This window comes from Pomacea canaliculata, linkage group LG13, assembly GCF_003073045.1.
Source record: "Pomacea canaliculata isolate SZHN2017 linkage group LG13, ASM307304v1, whole genome shotgun sequence".
Lineage (NCBI taxonomy): Eukaryota > Metazoa > Mollusca > Gastropoda > Architaenioglossa > Ampullariidae > Pomacea > Pomacea canaliculata.
This window is the reverse complement of record NC_037602.1, coordinates 18,188,142-18,207,143: the sequence shown is the minus strand read 5'-3', so window position 1 is coordinate 18,207,143 and position 19,002 is coordinate 18,188,142. Positions and strand designations below refer to the sequence as shown.

Here is a 19,002-nt window from a genome sequence, read left to right as displayed (position 1 = left end):
TGTTTGAGAGGAATTAGTTTTGTTGTTTTTCTATGTGACAAGGAACAGTTACAGCTAAAGTTAATGATTTTAGATTGTTTTGTTCATAAAAGTTTGATGTAAGCGTAAAGAGTGTCCTATTCTTTTTGCACAGGATACCAGCGTGAGCTGAAATACCGTCACAATGATGGCTCATTTAGTGCCTTTGGAGAGTCCTCTGGAAAATCAGGTAGCACATGGCTTACAGCCTTTGTTGTACAATCCTTCGCTCAGGCACGTCCTTATATCTACATTGATGATGATGATCTGGAGAAAAGCATAAGCTACTTACGCAGAGTACAAGGAGAAACTGGATGCTTCATAGAAAGGTACACCGTAGTCTGATGATCTTAGTTTACTTTTTGGTCTCTTTGCTTTACTATTGCTTTTTTTATATCTAAAGCAGATTAGAAAATGTTCTAAATGCTATCAGCATTAATATAGTTTCTCTATAACACTTGTTCTGCTTTTTTGTTCATTTGTGTATTCACATAAGAAAAATGGGCACACACATGACAAAAATCAAAGTGACCTAAATGTGAAACTACCCTAAACCTGACCCTAATACTGTACTATTATTTTGAAAAGTAAATTTAATTTTTTCTTTTTAAAATAGAAGAAAATTAAAAGTCCTGTACTCTATAGAGACCTTACAGGGCACTGAACTCTAGTTGGTTCATTGTGTCAAGTTCACAACGTGGTAGATGGAGCTCATCCTTCTATTATCTTCAGATACCTATCACTGTTGATTAGGAAGGGAAGTTTCAATCATTTATTATTTATGTATGTGTGTGTGTTTGTTACAGAGGACAGGTGTTCAGCTCTTACATGCAAGGTGGACTTGGGCGAAGCAATTCTGAAAATAAGGAAGACAGCTATGGTGGTACTTTGACTGCATATGTTCTTATTTCTCTTCTTCAAGCTGGTATTGACAAAAAGGTATTGACATCTGGGACAATTTTATTAAATAGTAAAATGTTATTTTTTTTAACATTTTAATCACCTAAAGCTGTAAACATACATTCTTTGTATTCAAACATAAAAGTGGTTCTTTCTTTCTGTTTGTTGATCGTTCCATCGACAGGATTCTGTCACAACTAATGCCATTGAATGCATCAATAGAGAACTGCAACGAAATCCTAACATAGATACTTACAGCTTGGCGCTAGCTGCTTATGCCCATGTCCTATATGACCAGTACAGTCACCAGTCTCTTGATCTCATGAGCAAGCTCAATAGCCGAGCTGTTGATGAAGGTGAGTTTTTATTTGAGTGATCTTTCACAATCAAAATCATTTTGGTCATTTCTTAATATATTTTTCATAATTGTTGTAAATTATCACAAATAGAAAGCTTTCACTGAAACTATTCTTAAAACTTTTTTTCTTCTTTGTCACCGTTAGTAACAAATATCATGATGTGCCTGTGGCAGGAAGTGTTAGGTATTGGAAGCGAGAAGGTGGCACCCCAGAGCCAGTCAACTCTTGGTATTATTATGCTGCTCCCTCAGCAGAAGTGGAGATGACAGCCTATGCCCTTCTTGCAACCATCCTTTTCTATGGTGCAGAGAGTGTCTCTAAGGGACAACCAATTGGATACTGGCTGTCTAGCCAGCAGAGTGCTTTTGGGGGTTACTCATCAACCCAGGTAGAGTTAACAATTTAAGCTATATTGGAATTTTTCTTTCAAGAGAACAAAATAAATCTGAAAAATATGCAATCACCTTTAACCTTTTGACACTAGAGTAGTCACTCCTGTAGTGTATCTTTCTGTTTATCATTTTTATTGACTCTCACTCCTGACATACTGTGTAGATAATTATTTGTTTGATTTATACTTGATTTGTCACCATGCATGCAGTTACATGATAATTTGAGAAAAACTTTAGCATACATCCAGATAAAGATAAAGATTAAGTTACTGTTTGTAACAGATCTTGACAAATGAGCAGTAATAATTCCTATTACTATCCAAAGAATTCTTTTTATAAATTCCATCTTAAAAATGCTACTACCATCCACAGCATTAGCAGTATACTAAAGCTTTTTTACAGTTAAATATACCAGTGTAAATTCACTGAATAAATATGCTTAATCACTGATGTATCATTATGCTTATCATTATGCTTATCATGATTGCAGAAGATCTTTGTTTTAATTATGCTTCCAAATATGTAATTAGTATTGCTATATATTTTTCGCCAGGATACTGTGGTGGGACTGAATGCATTGTCCGAATTTGCAACATCTGTATATTTTGAGGGCCCCACAAATATGACAGTAATCGTAGAGGGCAGTGGCATTCATCGTGACTTTCAAATCCAGCCTGTCAACAGCTTAGAATTGCAGATTGAACCAATGAAACAGATGGGTTCTGGGCTGCGTATTCAAGCTTCTGGTTCAGGGTGTGCTTTGGTGCAGGTGGGCTGGAAACCATAAATAATTTTTTCATTTATATTTAATCCACATATTATCCCAATTTGTTTTCAAACCTGTTTTCTAACAAAAATGGTATAGCTGCCAATACTGAAGATTTAACAAAGTTACCTTTTGTGAATAAAGTGACTGGGATGTGAAACTACATAGTTGTTGTCATTCATGGGTTTTCTTTGTGCAGGCAAATGTGAGATACAATAAACTGCCCAGTAAGCTAGGTATTCATAACCCTAAGTTTGAGCTGAGTGTTGCGGCAATGCCATTCAGATTTGGTCGCAACAGATGTGATCGTCGTTCGCTTGTTATAACTTTTGGGTGAGCACAGCTCTTTTTTCTCCCATCTGAACTGGATTGAGGTCACGGAAGTGTTGATATGTGTGTGCATGCATACCTGCGAGTAGATGAGTGAATTACTTCCAAAATCACTTAATTGCTTCCATCCTTGTGGTTTTCTATAAACAGAACTTGCATCTGATGTTTTGAAGAAAGTTTCTTACAGAAGAGGAGTATGTTAGTATATATTTGTGTGAATGCATATATGTGCTCTGTGTGTGTATATATATATATCAATGTGATTACTTCTGTCAAAGCTATTTGTTGCCATAATGACATTTTATGGATTGTAAGAGGATTCATTAATGCATCTGTTAGTTTTATTCAATAATAAATATCAAACAGATTTTACATACGACAAAAATAGCAAAAGTATAGTTCAGCCAGCTTTGTTAATGGAATGTCACTGATCCTTGTTCAGGGTGAGAGACTCAGAGACTTTCAGCACAGGAATGACCATGCTAACCATTCATACTGTGAGCAGCTGGTCAGTCATACCAGAGTCTCTACGAGAGGTAAATGACTAGCATGCATTGAAGCTGACCTTTATTGATTCAAGAAAGTTTTATTCCATCATTTCCTAAAATGTATTCTTGTGTTAGGCACATCAATAAGTTTCATGAAATCCTTTACATAGAATGTTTAATGTTCAATTAAAATGCAAGGACCCATTTTCTTTTCTCTTTTTAAGCATATTTGTGTTTTGCTATGTACTAAAATTTATGTATTCATTTGACATTTTGTGGCTTTCTCCTTTAGGAACAACTATCATATTAGGCAAAAGCATTAGTGTCGGGTGATGTCAAACACCCCGATTGTTATGACAAAATAATGCATCTTTATAATGAGAACACTTGCAGATGTTTCTGTGCATATAATTGTTTTACATTTACTTATGGAAATGTTTCAGTTATCAAGCCGATTCTCCATACTGGGCATTGACAGATATGAAGTTAGTGAGCAAGGTGTCATCACTTTCTACTTGGATCAGGTATGTAAATTTCCAAGCAAAACCTATTGTTTTTAAGAACATTAATTTGTTCGGTCTATCAATAATATGAATTGAGTTCAGCAGTGAGTTGGTAAACCTCACGTAATGGATGGATTCTTTGTATCTTCCATTTAAAGCTTAATATTAAAAGTAGATGGAATATTTACTGGGGACAAAGCATTCTAGTCTGATTTGGTGCATCAGAAGAGTGAGTTTAAAACTTTTGGTTGAAAGCTGCAGGAAAATATAAAAGTCAGCCAACAATTCACTTCGACAGGAATTAGATTACTGACAAGTCATTTTGAATGTAGTTATTTTTTCTTGTATTATTTATTTTAAATGCTTTCAGTAATTGTCAGAATTTTTATTTTTTTGCTTCTAATTTATTTTGAGGGGTCACTTTGCATATATCCATGCACATTCATACAAATACAGAGATGCATGCAAGTGTTATGCCATTTCTATCTTTACTGGGCTTTCACAATGACACTCATTGTGTTAGGTGCTGTTGCAGCTATGATTTTTACTATTTCTCTCTCTTGACACTTTCCACTCATCACCACATGAATGAGATCCTTTATTATCTTTTGGATTTATTTAAAATTTGAAGGATAAACTTCTTCACTTTCTTTATCAGGTAAATATGATCAAGTTGCAAACAGCGGCTAAATCATAGACAAATAAAGAGAATTTGCCTTAATTTTTTTTTTCAGCTTGACACTAGAACACGCAGCTTCTCACTAGACCTTGAGCAAGACAGAGAAATGGCAGTCTCTGCTCCCAAGCCTGCCGAAGTTCAGATTTATGAGTACTATGAACGAGGTGAAAAGAATGCATAGTGCATAGTTATGCATGAGCCCTCTTTTTTAAATTGGGTATTGGTGTTTTACATGATGCAACAAAGACTACATTGTAGCTGGATTTAGTGCTTTATGACTTGCACAAAGATATTTAGTTACTGGTACTTTGCAGTGTATACCCATTCACCTAATCTGCCATATGTGGTTAAATAAAGTTTTTGTTCCAGTGCCTGTTGTTGCTCCTATAGGACAACATGCACAAGTATTCCAAAGTCGTAAAAATGGAGCAGTGAATATGCTTATGAACAGCTATACACAACCTGGGCATAACAATTTTGCTAGAAGGGACAGTATGCAACACAATGAAGATCACTTTACTGCATAAAAGCTATAGCCACCCCTCTTTCTCAATGCAGAGCCTACTCCTGACGTTTTGAAGTTCTTGGCAGACAAGTATTTTCCAAACCACATGTGAGCTAGCACAGGAAAATTAAGATTAATGGCCTTGGGTACAAGTTTTATGTGTTTTAGTGGAAGTGGGGGGAAGAGGGTTTTCTTTTATTTGTGTTTTTTTTTTTTTTAAACTTTAGTCCACTTTTTAATGGAAAAGGATTTCTAAGTGCATGTGAAACATTTTTCCAAAATTATTTTTATCACGCAGACATGACGGTAATAGCATCATACACAATTAAGACGACGTGTGGCACTAAACTGGAGATTCCTTATGATCAGGCTGCAGATCGATCTCTCCCATTTCCTGAACAAGCAAGAACTATCAGGTTAGCATTCTTTCATGTTAGTTCCATAACAATGAAACTCTATTAAATTCAAATTTTGGAATCTCAGCAATATATGTTGAGAGAAATTTTTAATGTTAGTAGTGCGATTTTGCTTGTGTAAATAATGACACCATTTTGTCTGATTTTGAATGTTTAAATATACTTTCTTTATTGTGTGTCATGTTGCAGTCACAAATTAATGGCTGAAATAAAAAATTTGTTCCTTTTCACTCTCTAAAGGTAGAATTTTGTTTGGCTTTTTTAAACTGCACATTTTCATATTATTTTTTTCTTTTGCACTGGTGTGTAGAACCGGGACTTGAGGCAATAACAGATTTAATTAAAGTAAGCACTTTTTTTATTTGTATTTTTTAATTAACTTGATAATATCATTTTTATAAGTTTTTCTTTGTTTCTTTTGTGAACTGCATAAATGCAGACCTTCATAAAATGAAATTGACCTTATTAGAAATTTTAAATTAATGTCACAAAGCTTTCATAATGTCTTACCACCCACATGTGGTGCATTGGTCCTTGAACAAATAAATGTTTGTTTTTTTTTTTTTTTTACTGCAGACAACGCTTGTCTGCCCCATATGCAACTTTCAGAAGATCCCAGACAACTATGAGGAAATTGTTTGCAATTCAACAGCAGGTATCAAACCATTTTTTCAGGATTACAGCCCTTCTTTGACAATCTTTTAGAGTCAGATCTTTGCAACTTTGATTGGGAAAACCTGGTTTGTAGAGTGTTGAGTATAGGGTCAGTGGGTGCAAATGATCAGCTATATGCCCTGTCATAGGAAACCATCTTTTATGACAATCTTTCATCTTATTAGGTGAAACACAGAACTCATTTCGAGTATAAGGAGGAAAGGAACTGATAAAAAACATAACTAGATTAGTACTCTAATTTAACTATTAACCCTCTAATGGCCGTGAAATTTTTATAACATTAATCGCAAATGGGGTCCATACGGACTCCAATACTATTTTGTCATTCATTTCATGATGAAAAAGCACACATGGAAAATGCGATACCTATTGTATTAAAACATTAAAAGCAGTATAACTAACATGTACCACAAATTACAATGACAAAATATAATAATAATGTTACTAAAAGATATGAAGAGTCTGTACCACAAGATTTGGTCAGATTTTTCTTCCTAAATCTGAAAAAAAAAAACTGGAACATACTGTTTTTAATTAGGCCTACATTCTGCTATTGTCACAATAGTCAAGTTTATTCATGCTGAAAAAAATCTGATTACTGCTGAGCACATAAGTCACATACAAGCTTTGCATGAACTCCACATTAATATCTCCCTCAACAACCACAAGTGTCTTTTTCTTGTCATTCAACAAAAAAATGGCAATGCTGTCACTTTCTTGGCTTTGGAGTTGTATTCCGTTCAGCTGTTGAAGGTTGTGAACATGATGGAGCTCGTGTATAGTGTGCCCTATTCTTCCCAGAACACATTCTTATTCCATAGATTTTCCAAGTCCAACAAGTTTCATCAGAAAGATTAGCAGTTTGTGACTTTTTCCCCATTGCCACTCGGAGTTTAGGAAAGTCCAAACAATGTAGCTATTCATATCCATCATGTTATAGGAGATTACAATAGGCCATCTTGTTTTTCATTTTGTGGTGTAGCAGTGAACCAGTTGGTGCATTGTGTTGATGCAACCTTTTGTCTTGTAGGAGTCCAAAATTAACCAAGGGTTTTTCTCTACCATGGTGTTGGCAACATCCAGTTGATAATGAGAAGCTAAAATTTAAAGTAACTACTACCTTGCCTTTCTTTGAGCAATAAAAAGCCAGCATCCCATGATCATGAAAAGCAAAGAGTGTAGCATTTGTTTGCACCATAAATCCGTTTCTAATCCCTTTGCTTCTCTTGGCGAGCAGGGGATGGATGTGGATGAGCGACGTTTAGTGTCGCCTTCTCCATCAAGCGCTCCCTGCCTTTTCTTCTTCTCCACTCTCTGCTTCTGTGAGGGGCTCTGCCTCTTTTCTGTACGGATAAACTATGTCTACAATCCTTCAATAGAACTGTCGAGGGATCCGAGCCAATTTTGAAGAACTCCAATGCCTAGCATCTTGTTTCTTTCCTAATATTATAGCACTACAGGAGACTCTTCTCCTACCTTCTACCTCTTTTTCCTTCAAAGGCTTTCAAGTTTTATGTCAGGATTCTCAGACTGACGTCCCTTCAGGTGGGACTGCTCTTCTCATTCGCTCTTAATTTTCGTTTAGTCAGATACCACTTTTCACTCCTTTTCAAGCTGCTGGCATGGCGTTAAAAAAAACAAAAACAACAAAACTCATATCAGATCTCTACGCCTTTCTTGTCAGAAAGCCTTGGACATTCTCAGAGTAGTTTGTCGTGTCAGCTGGGGGGCGGACTGCACGGTCCTGCTTCATCTATCGTGCCCTGGTCCGCTCCATGCTAGACTATGGATCCTTCATCTATAGCTCTGCTCAAGAGTCCTACCTCAAAATTCATGATTCTATTCACCATCAAGGGCTATGCATCTTTTTGGATGCCTTCCTCACCACTTCGTTACAATGTACGTAGAAGCTGGTGAGCCTCCACTTTTTCTGCATTGTCTGAAACTCGTGCTATCCTATGTCTCTCATTTAAAAGCTCAACCTGGAAACTCTGCTGTTTTTGGACTTCAGTGTGCTGCCCTGTATGCCATTCGCACCAAGGAGCAAAAGCCATTATCGCTCTATGTTGTACCTCACCTACAACCTGCTGGAGTAGATATTCAGTAGGTAGAGCCTCTCCCTTTACTACCAGCTCCTCCTTGGACCCTTCCTGTTTCAGAGATTCGTCTCAATCTCACAGCCTTTAAAAAAGGGGACACTAATGACCTCATTTTTCTCCAACGCCTTCAGGAACTTCTTTTTGACTATCCTGTATTCTGTTCTATCTTTACAGATGGCTTCAAATTCCCAAGTGGTGGCCATGTCGCTGCAACAGCAGTTCCATCCTGCCGACTGCAGCCGGCTGTTTCAGCCCAACAGTCTACTGTTCTATTTTCACTGCGGAACTTCAAACCATCTTGCTTGCATTGCAGCATGTTCACCGCTCTTCAGAGAACAAATTTCTGATTATTTCAGACTCTCTTTCTGCCCTACAAGCTCTTCTTTCCAATAATGTTGACCACCCTCTTGTGGTCGAGTTTCATAAAATTCATGCATCATTCATTCATCGCAACAAGGACATTGTTTATATTTGGGCTCCTGGCCATGGTGGTATCCCAGGCAATGTTCGAGAAGACCAGGCTGCCAAAGCTACATGTCAGTCTCCTGGCGAATTACACTTGCTAGTATCATCAGATTGTAAACCTACCTTCTTGGTCTACATTCAGTCCCTATGGCAAGGCCACTAGGACACACTGGGCCAAAATAAATTATTTGCCATCCTGTGAGACAGGAGGAGATGATCCTTACTAGATTAAAGTTAGGACACACCTTTGCCATGCAAGGACACCTCTTACAAGGTGAACCACTGCCAGTTTGTCCATGGTGTAAAGTTGTAACATGTTTTGATTGATTGTCCTGAGCTCCAGAGTATCCACCTGCAGTTTTTTTAAGATCAAATTCTTTTTCTTTGTTTTGGCAGCAGTCTTTACATTTTTAAGGATAGGACTCTACCATCAGATTTAAGATTTTTATGTCCTGATAACTGTTGTCTCTTGGTTTTTTTGGTTTGTTCATGACTTTTTTGGGGCCACAACACTCCATTTTACACTTTACCTACTCTTTTACATTATTGTTTACTTCTTGCGTTGGTTTATTAAGAATGTCATGGTTATATCACTCGGGGTGGTGGGGGGTGGTTGTCCCTAAATTTTTAAGGTAAGATTATTTTTTGTTGCTGTGATAGTCTTATAGTTGCTGGCAGGGAGTTAAATACAAATACATTTGAACTTGAAAAACTTTGATATTTGTCAGTTACAAAGAGGTTGCCTTAGGAATTATTTTTAAAATTGAGACACTTTTATTATGTAGTTGGCACATACTTTACACACATAATTGCTTCAGATGTCACTATTTTATTTCAGTTTACAAAGCTCTATCAGGAAGGAGAGGTCAGTTTTCCTTGAAAATTCTTGCTAATCTCCGCCCCCATGTGAAACAGAGGGATCTTGAGCAATTTGTTGATATCCGGATGGACAAAAGATGTAATTGCTCGCTGCTTCTTCCACCAGGTAAAAACAACTTCCTTTTAGAGAATTTGTTAGTTTTTATCATGATATACTTGGCCTAGATGACCATGCTTATCGGAAATTAGCACCTCTAGAAAATTAAGAAAACCCTGCAGAGAAACTTCTAAACTGTGCACATTTGTTTTTTGGAAATTTAAGATAAAAAAAGAGAACATTACTATACTTATATAATATACTGTATCAAATACACTTACTGTGTGTGAGTTGTGCAATGTTTACGGTCTGTCATCAATATAGTAAAGGTTGGCTGTCCTGGGTTTAACTCTTGTCCCGGGCATGCTGTTCTTTCTTTTCATGTAGCATCTGTGTACAGAGCTGGCTGCTTTGCCAAGATGTAGTTGATAGCATGGCGTAAAACACCAATTCCGCTCTCCCCTACTCACTGTGTGTACATATATATTTCAGTTACAATAATTTTTGCTTTCAGTGCACAAAGTGTTCATTGTGACACAGTCAGCAAATCTGCAGAAAGACATTTTGACTGTGGATTCTTCCACGTATGTATTTGATCAAAAAATGGATCGTTCTCTTGAAAGGAAGGCCCGTCAAGCGCAGAAAAAGTGCAGACTGAACTAGAGCAAAGTTGAGAGAGACTTCGCCATGTGTTATGGCATGTAATACTTTACAATCAAGCATAAAAGTATTATCCCTGACCTGACAGATTAACAGTCTTCTTGTTAATTCTGAACCACAAAATCACTGTAGAAAATATCACAGTAGATGATGTGTGCATGTTGTGTGTTTGGCTTGCTTGGTGTGGGAAGAGAGATGAACATATGTATCAGTATGTGTATTTGCATGAATGTTTCAGAATATTACAGAAAGGTAACATGCTTGTCCACTATACTCCCTCTGTTAATGGATTTTAAAAAAGATCTCAAAGCCACATAATATCTTTTGTAAACATCATCCACTTCTTGTAATTTTTTCCTTTGATATTTTGGAAGTCAGTTCCCTATGAATTTTTCTATTCCTCTTGCCTTTAAAAATTGGAGAGAATATTGAAAGTTGTCCCTCAACAGTAAATGTAATATTCTGCTTATTGTTTTCTTTACCATTGTATCATATCACTGTCCCTGTAATGTTTGACAGTATGTTTATACATTTTTTGCATGCAAGCTACTTTTCTAGCTTCAGTGGCAGTCCAGTGAAATTCTTATATGACAATGGTCACATTAATATTTTAATAATGCATTTTCACTCTAATTGTCTTATTTCAGTTTTTTTCCTTGTGTATTACATTCACTTACAGCATGTTTAGAAATGACAACAGAAAATAATAGTTCTATTGAGGCGATGCTTATCTGCCCACTATACTTGTACTTTTTTGTTTTGTTTTTTCGTTTCTTAAGAAGCATGTTAGCGGTAAGGGGAAAAACACTTATCAACATATTTTTTATTATTGCCTAATATTTTCTATGATTTTTCCATGATCATCTACCTGGTAAAACTGTTCAATAACAAAATGTTTTCAAACATAATAAAAAATTCAAATTCAGTTTAAAAAATGTTACTATTTTGTTATATGATATTAACCTTTATGATAGTTTTATGTGTTGTAGATCACTAGCATATTTATAACTTTTTACAAATTCAAGCTGGCCCACACCTGCAGTATTTTACCATGTGCCAATAGATGCAATGTAACATATGACATTTTTAAATTACTGGAACTAATTAAATTTTTCTCATTTTTAAACTTTATGCCACTATGGTTTGTAATAAAATTATAAACAAAATGAAGGAGAAAATGTGATCTCAGTTCAATTATTTTGAAGTGCCAGTTTACCTTTGCAACATGTCTTGTATCTTATGTGGTGCTGCTGTTCAAGGATGTGAATGCACATGAATGATGATGTAGACTATTGATCATGTTCTGTATAGACATGTTCTGTGACAGTGACAAATTTGCATAATATAAATGCCTGCTATAACCATAGACTGTATATCTCTGGAGTGCTGTTTACAGAGACCAACTTTTAGCCTCTTGTGAAGTTGTAGGCTGTCAGGTCTCAGCAAACCATTTAGCAATTTAATATCTGTGCTATAACCATCCAGTCAGATTGCATCATTACAAAAAACGGCCACATCATGTAAAGTAAAATACACACATTATAGATGTAACATGCATATGCACTGAAACAGCTACATGCTGACAGCAAGCAAATAAACTGTTTTCCCCTCCCTTCAAAAAAAAAAAACCCCAAAAAACTGTATGCTCTACATACATCTCTTTGCTAGTGAAGGATTTGAGCGTAACTTCCATCAGTACAATATCAAAGACTGTGATGATAGTAGACATAAAATTTTGACTCATCCACACCAATGGTAAACTTGAAAAAAATAGTAAGGAGTTTGTAAAAAAATAAAGTCACTAATACAGATAAATGCACAAGATGATAAACCTGATTCAATGGAGACCTGACCTGTTTTGCACAGATAAGTTTCAAGATCTCTATATGAGATATATAAGAGCAATAACAGGATATGGAAAAACAGTGAAATGAACTTTTCCCACAAGTTTAAATCGTGCTTTTGCCACATCTTCTATAACATCCACATTTTCTTACAGGAGTTGAGGGAGGGGGGAGAAATTGGTGTTTTACACCAAGCCAACAGCTAAAGTTTTATCACCACAAACTAGCGTCTGTAAATATCAGGGCAAAGAAGCCAGCCCTTCTAAAATTTGCTAATATTTATCACTGTTGACGTCTTTTTAACGCTACATCTTGCAACGAACTTAATTATTTTTATTTCCAACTTTTACTTTTGTGACTAGAGGACCTTCCCATGTTCAAATTTTCCACTGGGACAAATAAAGTTGGTCATTGTCAAACAAATGCCACATGCAGTGCCTTATTACATTTACAAATAAGAAGATATGAATGATGAAAATAAGATATTAAGAAGCGATTGAAAGGTTAGAATATGAGGAATAAGAGGTCACCAAGAACCTCACCTAGCATTTCAGAAGTAACGTGTGCTTGGCTGGCTGAGATATATTATGTCAGAATTTCAGGATTTTCTGATCCTGACATCCTAATACAAACCCAAGGGAAACAAGAATCAAGTGAATAAAATGCTGACAAACTTCAAATACTAAAGGTGCTGTCAGTTCAGAGATGCAGAATTAATTGCTTTCCTCACCATGCTGCTTGAACCTGATCTCATCCACTTCCACTAACTGGTAGTTTGAATAAAGGTTAATGTATACATATTTACAAATCTTCACTAAATAGACGATTTGTAAAGGAGTTCTTTGGTTATAAAAAGCCCCCCTTCATTTTGAGTGATGGAAGACGTTAATTGATGTTATATCTTCCTTAAGCCCCACCCATTTCGATCAGGTGAGCAGATAAGCAATGGATCGAAAATACTTTTTTCTAAATACAATGTAGACACAGCTGTATACTACTAACTTGGAAACGTTACATCATGGACGGGGATACAAGTTCGTGGTTACATTGCTCAAGCGCAGGTGTTTTAAAAAGGCCTTTATTTTATGAGCAATATATATATAATCACCAAGCGATACAAATTAAATGATAAGACAAACCAAGTAAGCGTATATATCTCCTGAACATGGCTATACTAACCCTGATCATTTGTGATGCAAAACAAGGCCCAGAAAAAAAATTCAAGGCTCCTATATATATATAGGCATGCAGTAGTGCGCAGTTCTATGACAATCATATAAAAGCGCAGTTATTTCTCTATAGCGTTATTTCACCCAAAAAAGTCAAGGTTTCAGTCACACGCACATATATTTACTTAAAAAACCCAACATTTTTATGAGTTCCTATGAACTAAATTACCCTCTTCACACTTCTCTTCTCGAGCATATTGCGTGCGTATTACGTCAGTGATGTGTGTGTGCGCGTGCGCGCGCGAGTGTTTGTGTGTGCATATTCTTGAGCAATGCGTGGTTCAATTTTATATCATATTTTCTTGTCTAAGTATATTTTACATCTTGATTAGAATTCTGCTACTGTACTAGCTTGTATATAAAGGGACAGAAGCAATAATGCAAAAATCGCAGGTCGCGCTCTTGAATTGATCGTCTGCTAACCCGTTCCAAAAATTTCCGGAAACCAAACAAGGATGGCGGTGGTTGCCAGCCCTAGTTATCTGCTGAATTCTGACGGTAATGGATCGGAAATCCGTCCGAAACACTAATATCAAAGGGTATGTTAGCTTATAACAGAACTGCACGCGTCAATAGTTTATCAGCATTCACCAGACCAGACATAAACAATCATGGACGAAATATTCCAGGAACAGCGAACAGCTGTGCGTGCCAATTCTGGGGTAGAGTGTCGGATGCTCAGTCTTAGTGGTGTGGAATTAGTATAAAAACGGTAGAAATTTGCAATTGATTTGATCATGCAAGCAGTAGAATGAGAAGACGAGCTTACGTATCTCTGGTGACTTCTCGTTTAAATGCCAATTGTGCTCTTTTGCACAAGGCCCAGTTTCGTAAGCAATGCATTCAGCTCATTTATTGAAACTATTTGGTCAGTCATTTTGGTTGCAGATGCTGATAGAGCACTGACACATAAACAAAAGTATGTGACTATGAAGTCAGTCGATTTTAAGATTACCTTTTTTATTTTATTTAAGAGTATTTATATTCGATTTCACTAGCCAATTGAGGAAAAAAATATGTATGCAGCATTTTTTATTTCTGCTTTAGTAATTTTGCAGCATGAAGCAACTATGTTCTTTCCTCCCTCATGATACATCGATAAATGTTTTTTTTTTTTATTACACACAAATTAATAATAGGGTAATTGGATTTTATGAACTTGGAGTAAAATAGCTATTTCGTTATAAACTACAACTTACAAAATAAAGGACTGCCATTAGGAGAAAATTATACATTCCTTTGAGATGTGGTGTAACCACCACCTACCACTCCCACGCAAATGGGATAGATCTGTGCGAGACCAGTGTATGCTATGACTTTATGCATTTATAATGTCATTGTTAATTGTCAGTGCACATTTCAAGGTAAAATCCATCAGTACAAAGCTTATGGGCTGTTCATTTTATAGATACATTAGCGTACTTAAACAATCACATCCCACTGTCACTATGTTATTATGAGTCTGAAATTAGGATTTAAATGTTGGGCTTGTTGGGGGTGTGTTTGTAAGAGATCGTATATTACTGTGTTTATATACACCTCTATATGTGTGCATGCCTACAGATAATCACACAAAAACCAACACCTATAGCTGTAACATACTTGTTTGTGTTTCATTGTTGAACCTTTCAGAATATTGATAATACCATTCAGCATGGTTTACCATCATTTCCCAGTGATCTATTTATGATGCATTTATTGAATCTGCTCTAAAGAAGTGCACTCATAAAATGTGCAAATGCCTTTGTATCTGATTCACTAACTCCATGACGGTTGCCTCAGCAACCAGGGATCACGTCTGTTGTCTAGTTATAGTCAGACTTTGCAGTTGCCCATGACAGGTGAAGGCTTTGCCTCATGCAGCTTTGTCAGCTCAGTCCTCTTCAGAGGCCTGACTTTTAAAAATTCCACATGACATCTGCGTGACTTCTAGAAAAAAAGGCTGGTTTGCAGGGACTGATTTAAGATTGTGGCTTGTGGAAACATCAATATCTTGGGATGTTTGTCATTTTTTGATCACTAGATTTCATACACTGTTCATGCCATGAAATATCATCATATTTAGCTTGAAATGGTTTTATAATATTCAGCCAATTTTACTGTCCACCAGCAATGGATGTTAAAGACTAACCTTAGTACAATTTTATTTTCAGGTGACAGGATGTTGATTGTTACAGGATACTTATTCCTCAAGATTGAACAAATAACTCTTTTTTATTTGTAGGATAAAAGCCATTGCAGTGCTCACCTGTATTTTGAAAAGAGGTCAGGACCTCATTTCCTGTGATATTACAAACGTAGGCTAGCTGTTATAATGATAATAATAATAGAGCAGTACTTTTACATAGTGCTATTACCATGAAGGCTTGGTGCACCTTACAATATGGATATGTATGATGAGGAAAAATACTTGAATGGTGCACAATTGGCAAAGCAGTTTTTTTTTCCAAGACAAAAGCATTCGCACTACCTTTATTATCAACACAAAGAAGGGAATGAAAACTGTACTCAGGAGGAGTCAATTCAATGATATATACCACATTATCCTGAGAATACGACCAAGTCTCAGTCATCCACAAAGTTGTTAAAGAGTAGTTAAGTCACCTGCCTTCAATGACACAACTGAGCATTAAATTACAGTGCCTTTCTCAAAGCTCTGACATTTTTCTATAGCCTTCAATGAATCATAAAGTAGAATTTAGATCAGGCCACATTCCACCCTTCCCCGATTCTCCCCACAATGCATTTTTGTAACAAACCAATGAAAAACTTTTAGCCTGTCAGTAACTGAAATTAATTTCGTGTCTGATTATCATCTATAATTAAGGTGTTAGTGTAAAACAAATTATTATTTCCTTCATATTGACATATGTTTACATGTCAGAAAATTTTAATGTCATTTCCTAATAATTTATTGTAATCTTGCACAGCTGAGGGCTGCATTTAAGAGCTGGAGATTGAGCATATCTTTTGCAGGTTATCACCATTTGCTTGGAATAAGAAAACAGAACCATAAAATTTTTTTTAATGCTATTGCTTATAAAAGAGAAATTTTGATTTTTGAGTGCTGCTCTCCATTTAACCGCAGGGTTCATGGCAATTTCAATGTGAACATTCTAATAAACTGTTAAACACTCAGTCCTTTTTTGATTACTGGTTTTTCCAATTTGATTTACATGTGGCAATAAAGTCCTCTATGATTTCTCCTTTTCATACATTCACTCATTTGTCCTTGACTGGTACCAGCTGACAAATAGTTATGCTGGTCTGCCGTTACTGATTGCCAGGAAGGAGCAACTTGATAGATGGAGCTTACCATTTAGACCTGTATTGAGCAGGCCCAATATAAAATGACCATTCCACTCTTTGCAAGCTAGTTCTTCCTCTGTCCACCTTGGCATCAACCCCTCTTCAAAGTACCCTGAAGGATGGTCAGATTGAGTACCATGCTGGGTCACATGGCCAAACCATACCAGCTTATTCTGTTGTAAAAAGTGGTTCCTGGTGTCCTATGAGTGTGGCGACTGCTTCATGCAAAATCATTGGTTTTGTGTTTCTTGTATCAGTACCAGAGCAACGTCCTCAAGCAATTGTTCTCGCATGCCTGGATTCTCTTTTCTGTAAGTAGAGTCCACATCTCACAACTGTACAGCAGGATTGGAACTATGAGGGGTTTGAACAGTTTAAACATGGTAGTAAACCTGACAGCATTGGTTGCCAGAGCCAGTTCGGTCAGGCCATTGTTGATGTCACTGTTATGACCCTAATTCAAACATCTGCCATCTTTGGAAATGGTATCTCCCAAATAATTAAAGCTATGCTTTGTTCATGTAGATCTCTTTGGTTTTGCCATTAACCATGATCTTACTCCTATCAGTGCTGGTCTTCATTCCATAGAAATTCCCATTGTCAGTTTGTTGGTAAAGCTAGCAGCTTGCTGTTGGTGCCTGCCTTCAAGTCAGTGTCATCTGAACATGGGCCTCCCACTGATAAAAATAGAGATGTGATTGTTTTGAAGAGTTTCTTACATGCTGTTCTCCAAAAAACACCCAAAAAACTACAGTGTAGGTGATAGTGAGCACACTTTTCTGCCTTTTGCTTTGGGCTGCTTAAGTAGTTTAACCTGTAATCTTTACAAAAAGCACTTTTTTTGAAATAGTCATTTTCCTTTTAATGTGTGTTAAGATAAAGGTCATCCCATGACTTTTTTTCAGGTCATAAAGGGTGAACTGTTTGAGACCTCATTTTTCATGGGGCCAGCTTTACATGAGGGCGGTGCCCATCACCTCTGCCTTGCTGCCTTACCCTTCCCAGAGCAGTCTGGTGGCACAACAGTTAGCACGTGCCACCAATACGGTGATGGTTGGCTTTCTTAGGTTCAGCTCTTGTCTTGGGCATGCTGTTGTTTCTTTTGCCTATGGCATCTGTTTACAGGGCTGGCTGCCTTGCCCATGATATAGCCTACAGATGCTGGGTCAGGGTCAAACACCAAATTCCTCCCCCTCAATTCCAAGAATAACACATTTATATTCATTATTTACTAATTTGTAATCCAGCAGGTTTGAAGGTAGTAAGAATTAGACTGAAACTTTTTTCCTTCTAAATTACTTCTTTATTATCAGACCACATTTGCATGAGCAAAAACTTTGTTCCCCATTGCAGGCTGGAGGAAGAATCAGAAAATCTGTTAAAAGGCAGCGACACACTAGAGAGTTGCATTTACATTCGCTGTTTGGCCGACACCTTCCTAAAGATGTTTCGGTCACGCAATGACCACTGCAAGTCCACTACAGGCCGTAACAAAGATGTCTCGATACCTTTGGTTCGTGACCGTGACATGGAGGAGGCTTCAGCACTTAAGGTAATGCAGACCTTCAGTTATATTAAAACCAGGTAGTGGGGTACACTGAGCAGTTGTTGCCTCAGGATAACAATTATATTTACATAGTCATGACCAAAATGGGGAAGATACTCTCAAGGGAATGGTTGAGGAAGATTGTAGTGCTCATAGACCTAATTATGAGAATCTCTCAGCATTCAGATGGAATATTTGGTTTTCTTGTATATGTTGGTACATAGACTGGTTCTGGAAGATCATAATACACACTTGCCAGTGCTGTTCAGTTTGTAATATTATTTACAAGCCTCAGAAATGCTATTGTCTTCAGCGCAAAACGTCATCAGCCAAAGACTCAACAGTTGATGGCTCCCAAGCAGAGGAGGTACATTTCCACTACTAATGTGTGCTCTTTCATTTTGTAGACAAAAACTTTCACAAGCTCCCTCCTCCCCAAAAAAGGAAGAGGTAGCTAAAGGAGTGTTTTTATTCCTGTGCATAATTATTATTTTGAGGTATTTTATTTACATGTTTTCGATTGGCCATCACAAACACTTTTAAACCTCCTTTGCACTTTGTAGTATTTATCAATTTTTATCACTTTTGTTAAAATGGAGCACCCAGCCTGAGCTATTAGGACTTAGTTTGTGCATGTTCGGCATGTACATTGCCCAGCAAATTGTTTTGGATGATTTCTGACTTTTCTGACAAAGATGACTGACAACCTATACATTTTATCTCATGGTCAGATGAAATGACCAGATACATTATTATAATATCCTTGCTTTCTAAAAATACGTTTTGTGCCTTATTAATATTTCAAAATATTAATTTGAGCATGCACCATAATATTTTTTCAAGCTTAAGTGATTTCTGCTTTCATTTTACTGCTAATAACCTTAATGCTGCTATTGATACTGA

The 19,002-nt window shown here is 36.7% G+C and overlaps 2 protein-coding genes across 13 annotated transcripts in view; both read left to right on the top strand.

Annotated features, from left to right (window-relative positions):
- The window catches only part of LOC112554717 (murinoglobulin-1-like), a 39,026-nt gene extending 27,230 nt beyond the window's left edge, over positions 1-11,796 (top strand). For all 9 annotated transcript variants that reach the window (XM_025222696.1, XM_025222697.1, XM_025222695.1 and 6 more), the window contains 14 exons: positions 134-347; positions 825-957; positions 1,103-1,274; positions 1,451-1,665; positions 2,223-2,438; positions 2,635-2,768; positions 3,208-3,301; positions 3,697-3,777; positions 4,491-4,599; positions 5,239-5,356; positions 5,667-5,701; positions 5,933-6,011; positions 9,434-9,580; positions 10,026-11,796. In XM_025222696.1, the coding sequence (XP_025078481.1) occupies positions 134-347; positions 825-957; positions 1,103-1,274; positions 1,451-1,665; positions 2,223-2,438; positions 2,635-2,768; positions 3,208-3,301; positions 3,697-3,777; positions 4,491-4,599; positions 5,239-5,356; positions 5,667-5,679 (1,499 nt within the window). In that variant the 3' untranslated portion in view covers positions 5,680-5,701; positions 5,933-6,011; positions 9,434-9,580; positions 10,026-11,796. The remainder of the gene's footprint in view (positions 1-133; positions 348-824; positions 958-1,102; positions 1,275-1,450; positions 1,666-2,222; positions 2,439-2,634; positions 2,769-3,207; positions 3,302-3,696; positions 3,778-4,490; positions 4,600-5,238; positions 5,357-5,666; positions 5,702-5,932; positions 6,012-9,433; positions 9,581-10,025) is intronic.
- A 1,688-nt stretch (positions 11,797-13,484) lies between these two features.
- The window catches only part of LOC112554733 (myogenesis-regulating glycosidase-like), a 46,949-nt gene continuing 41,431 nt past the window's right edge, over positions 13,485-19,002 (top strand). Inside the window, exons 1-3 of one of the 4 annotated variants that reach the window (XM_025222731.1) lie at positions 13,485-13,742; positions 17,907-18,105; positions 18,413-18,466. In XM_025222731.1, the coding sequence (XP_025078516.1) occupies positions 17,998-18,105; positions 18,413-18,466 (162 nt within the window). In that variant the 5' untranslated portion in view covers positions 13,485-13,742; positions 17,907-17,997. Of the gene's footprint in view, positions 13,784-13,841; positions 14,075-17,906; positions 18,106-18,412; positions 18,467-19,002 lie in introns of those variants that run through there. The other 3 variants (XM_025222728.1, XM_025222732.1, XM_025222729.1) reach the window with 3 other exon arrangements.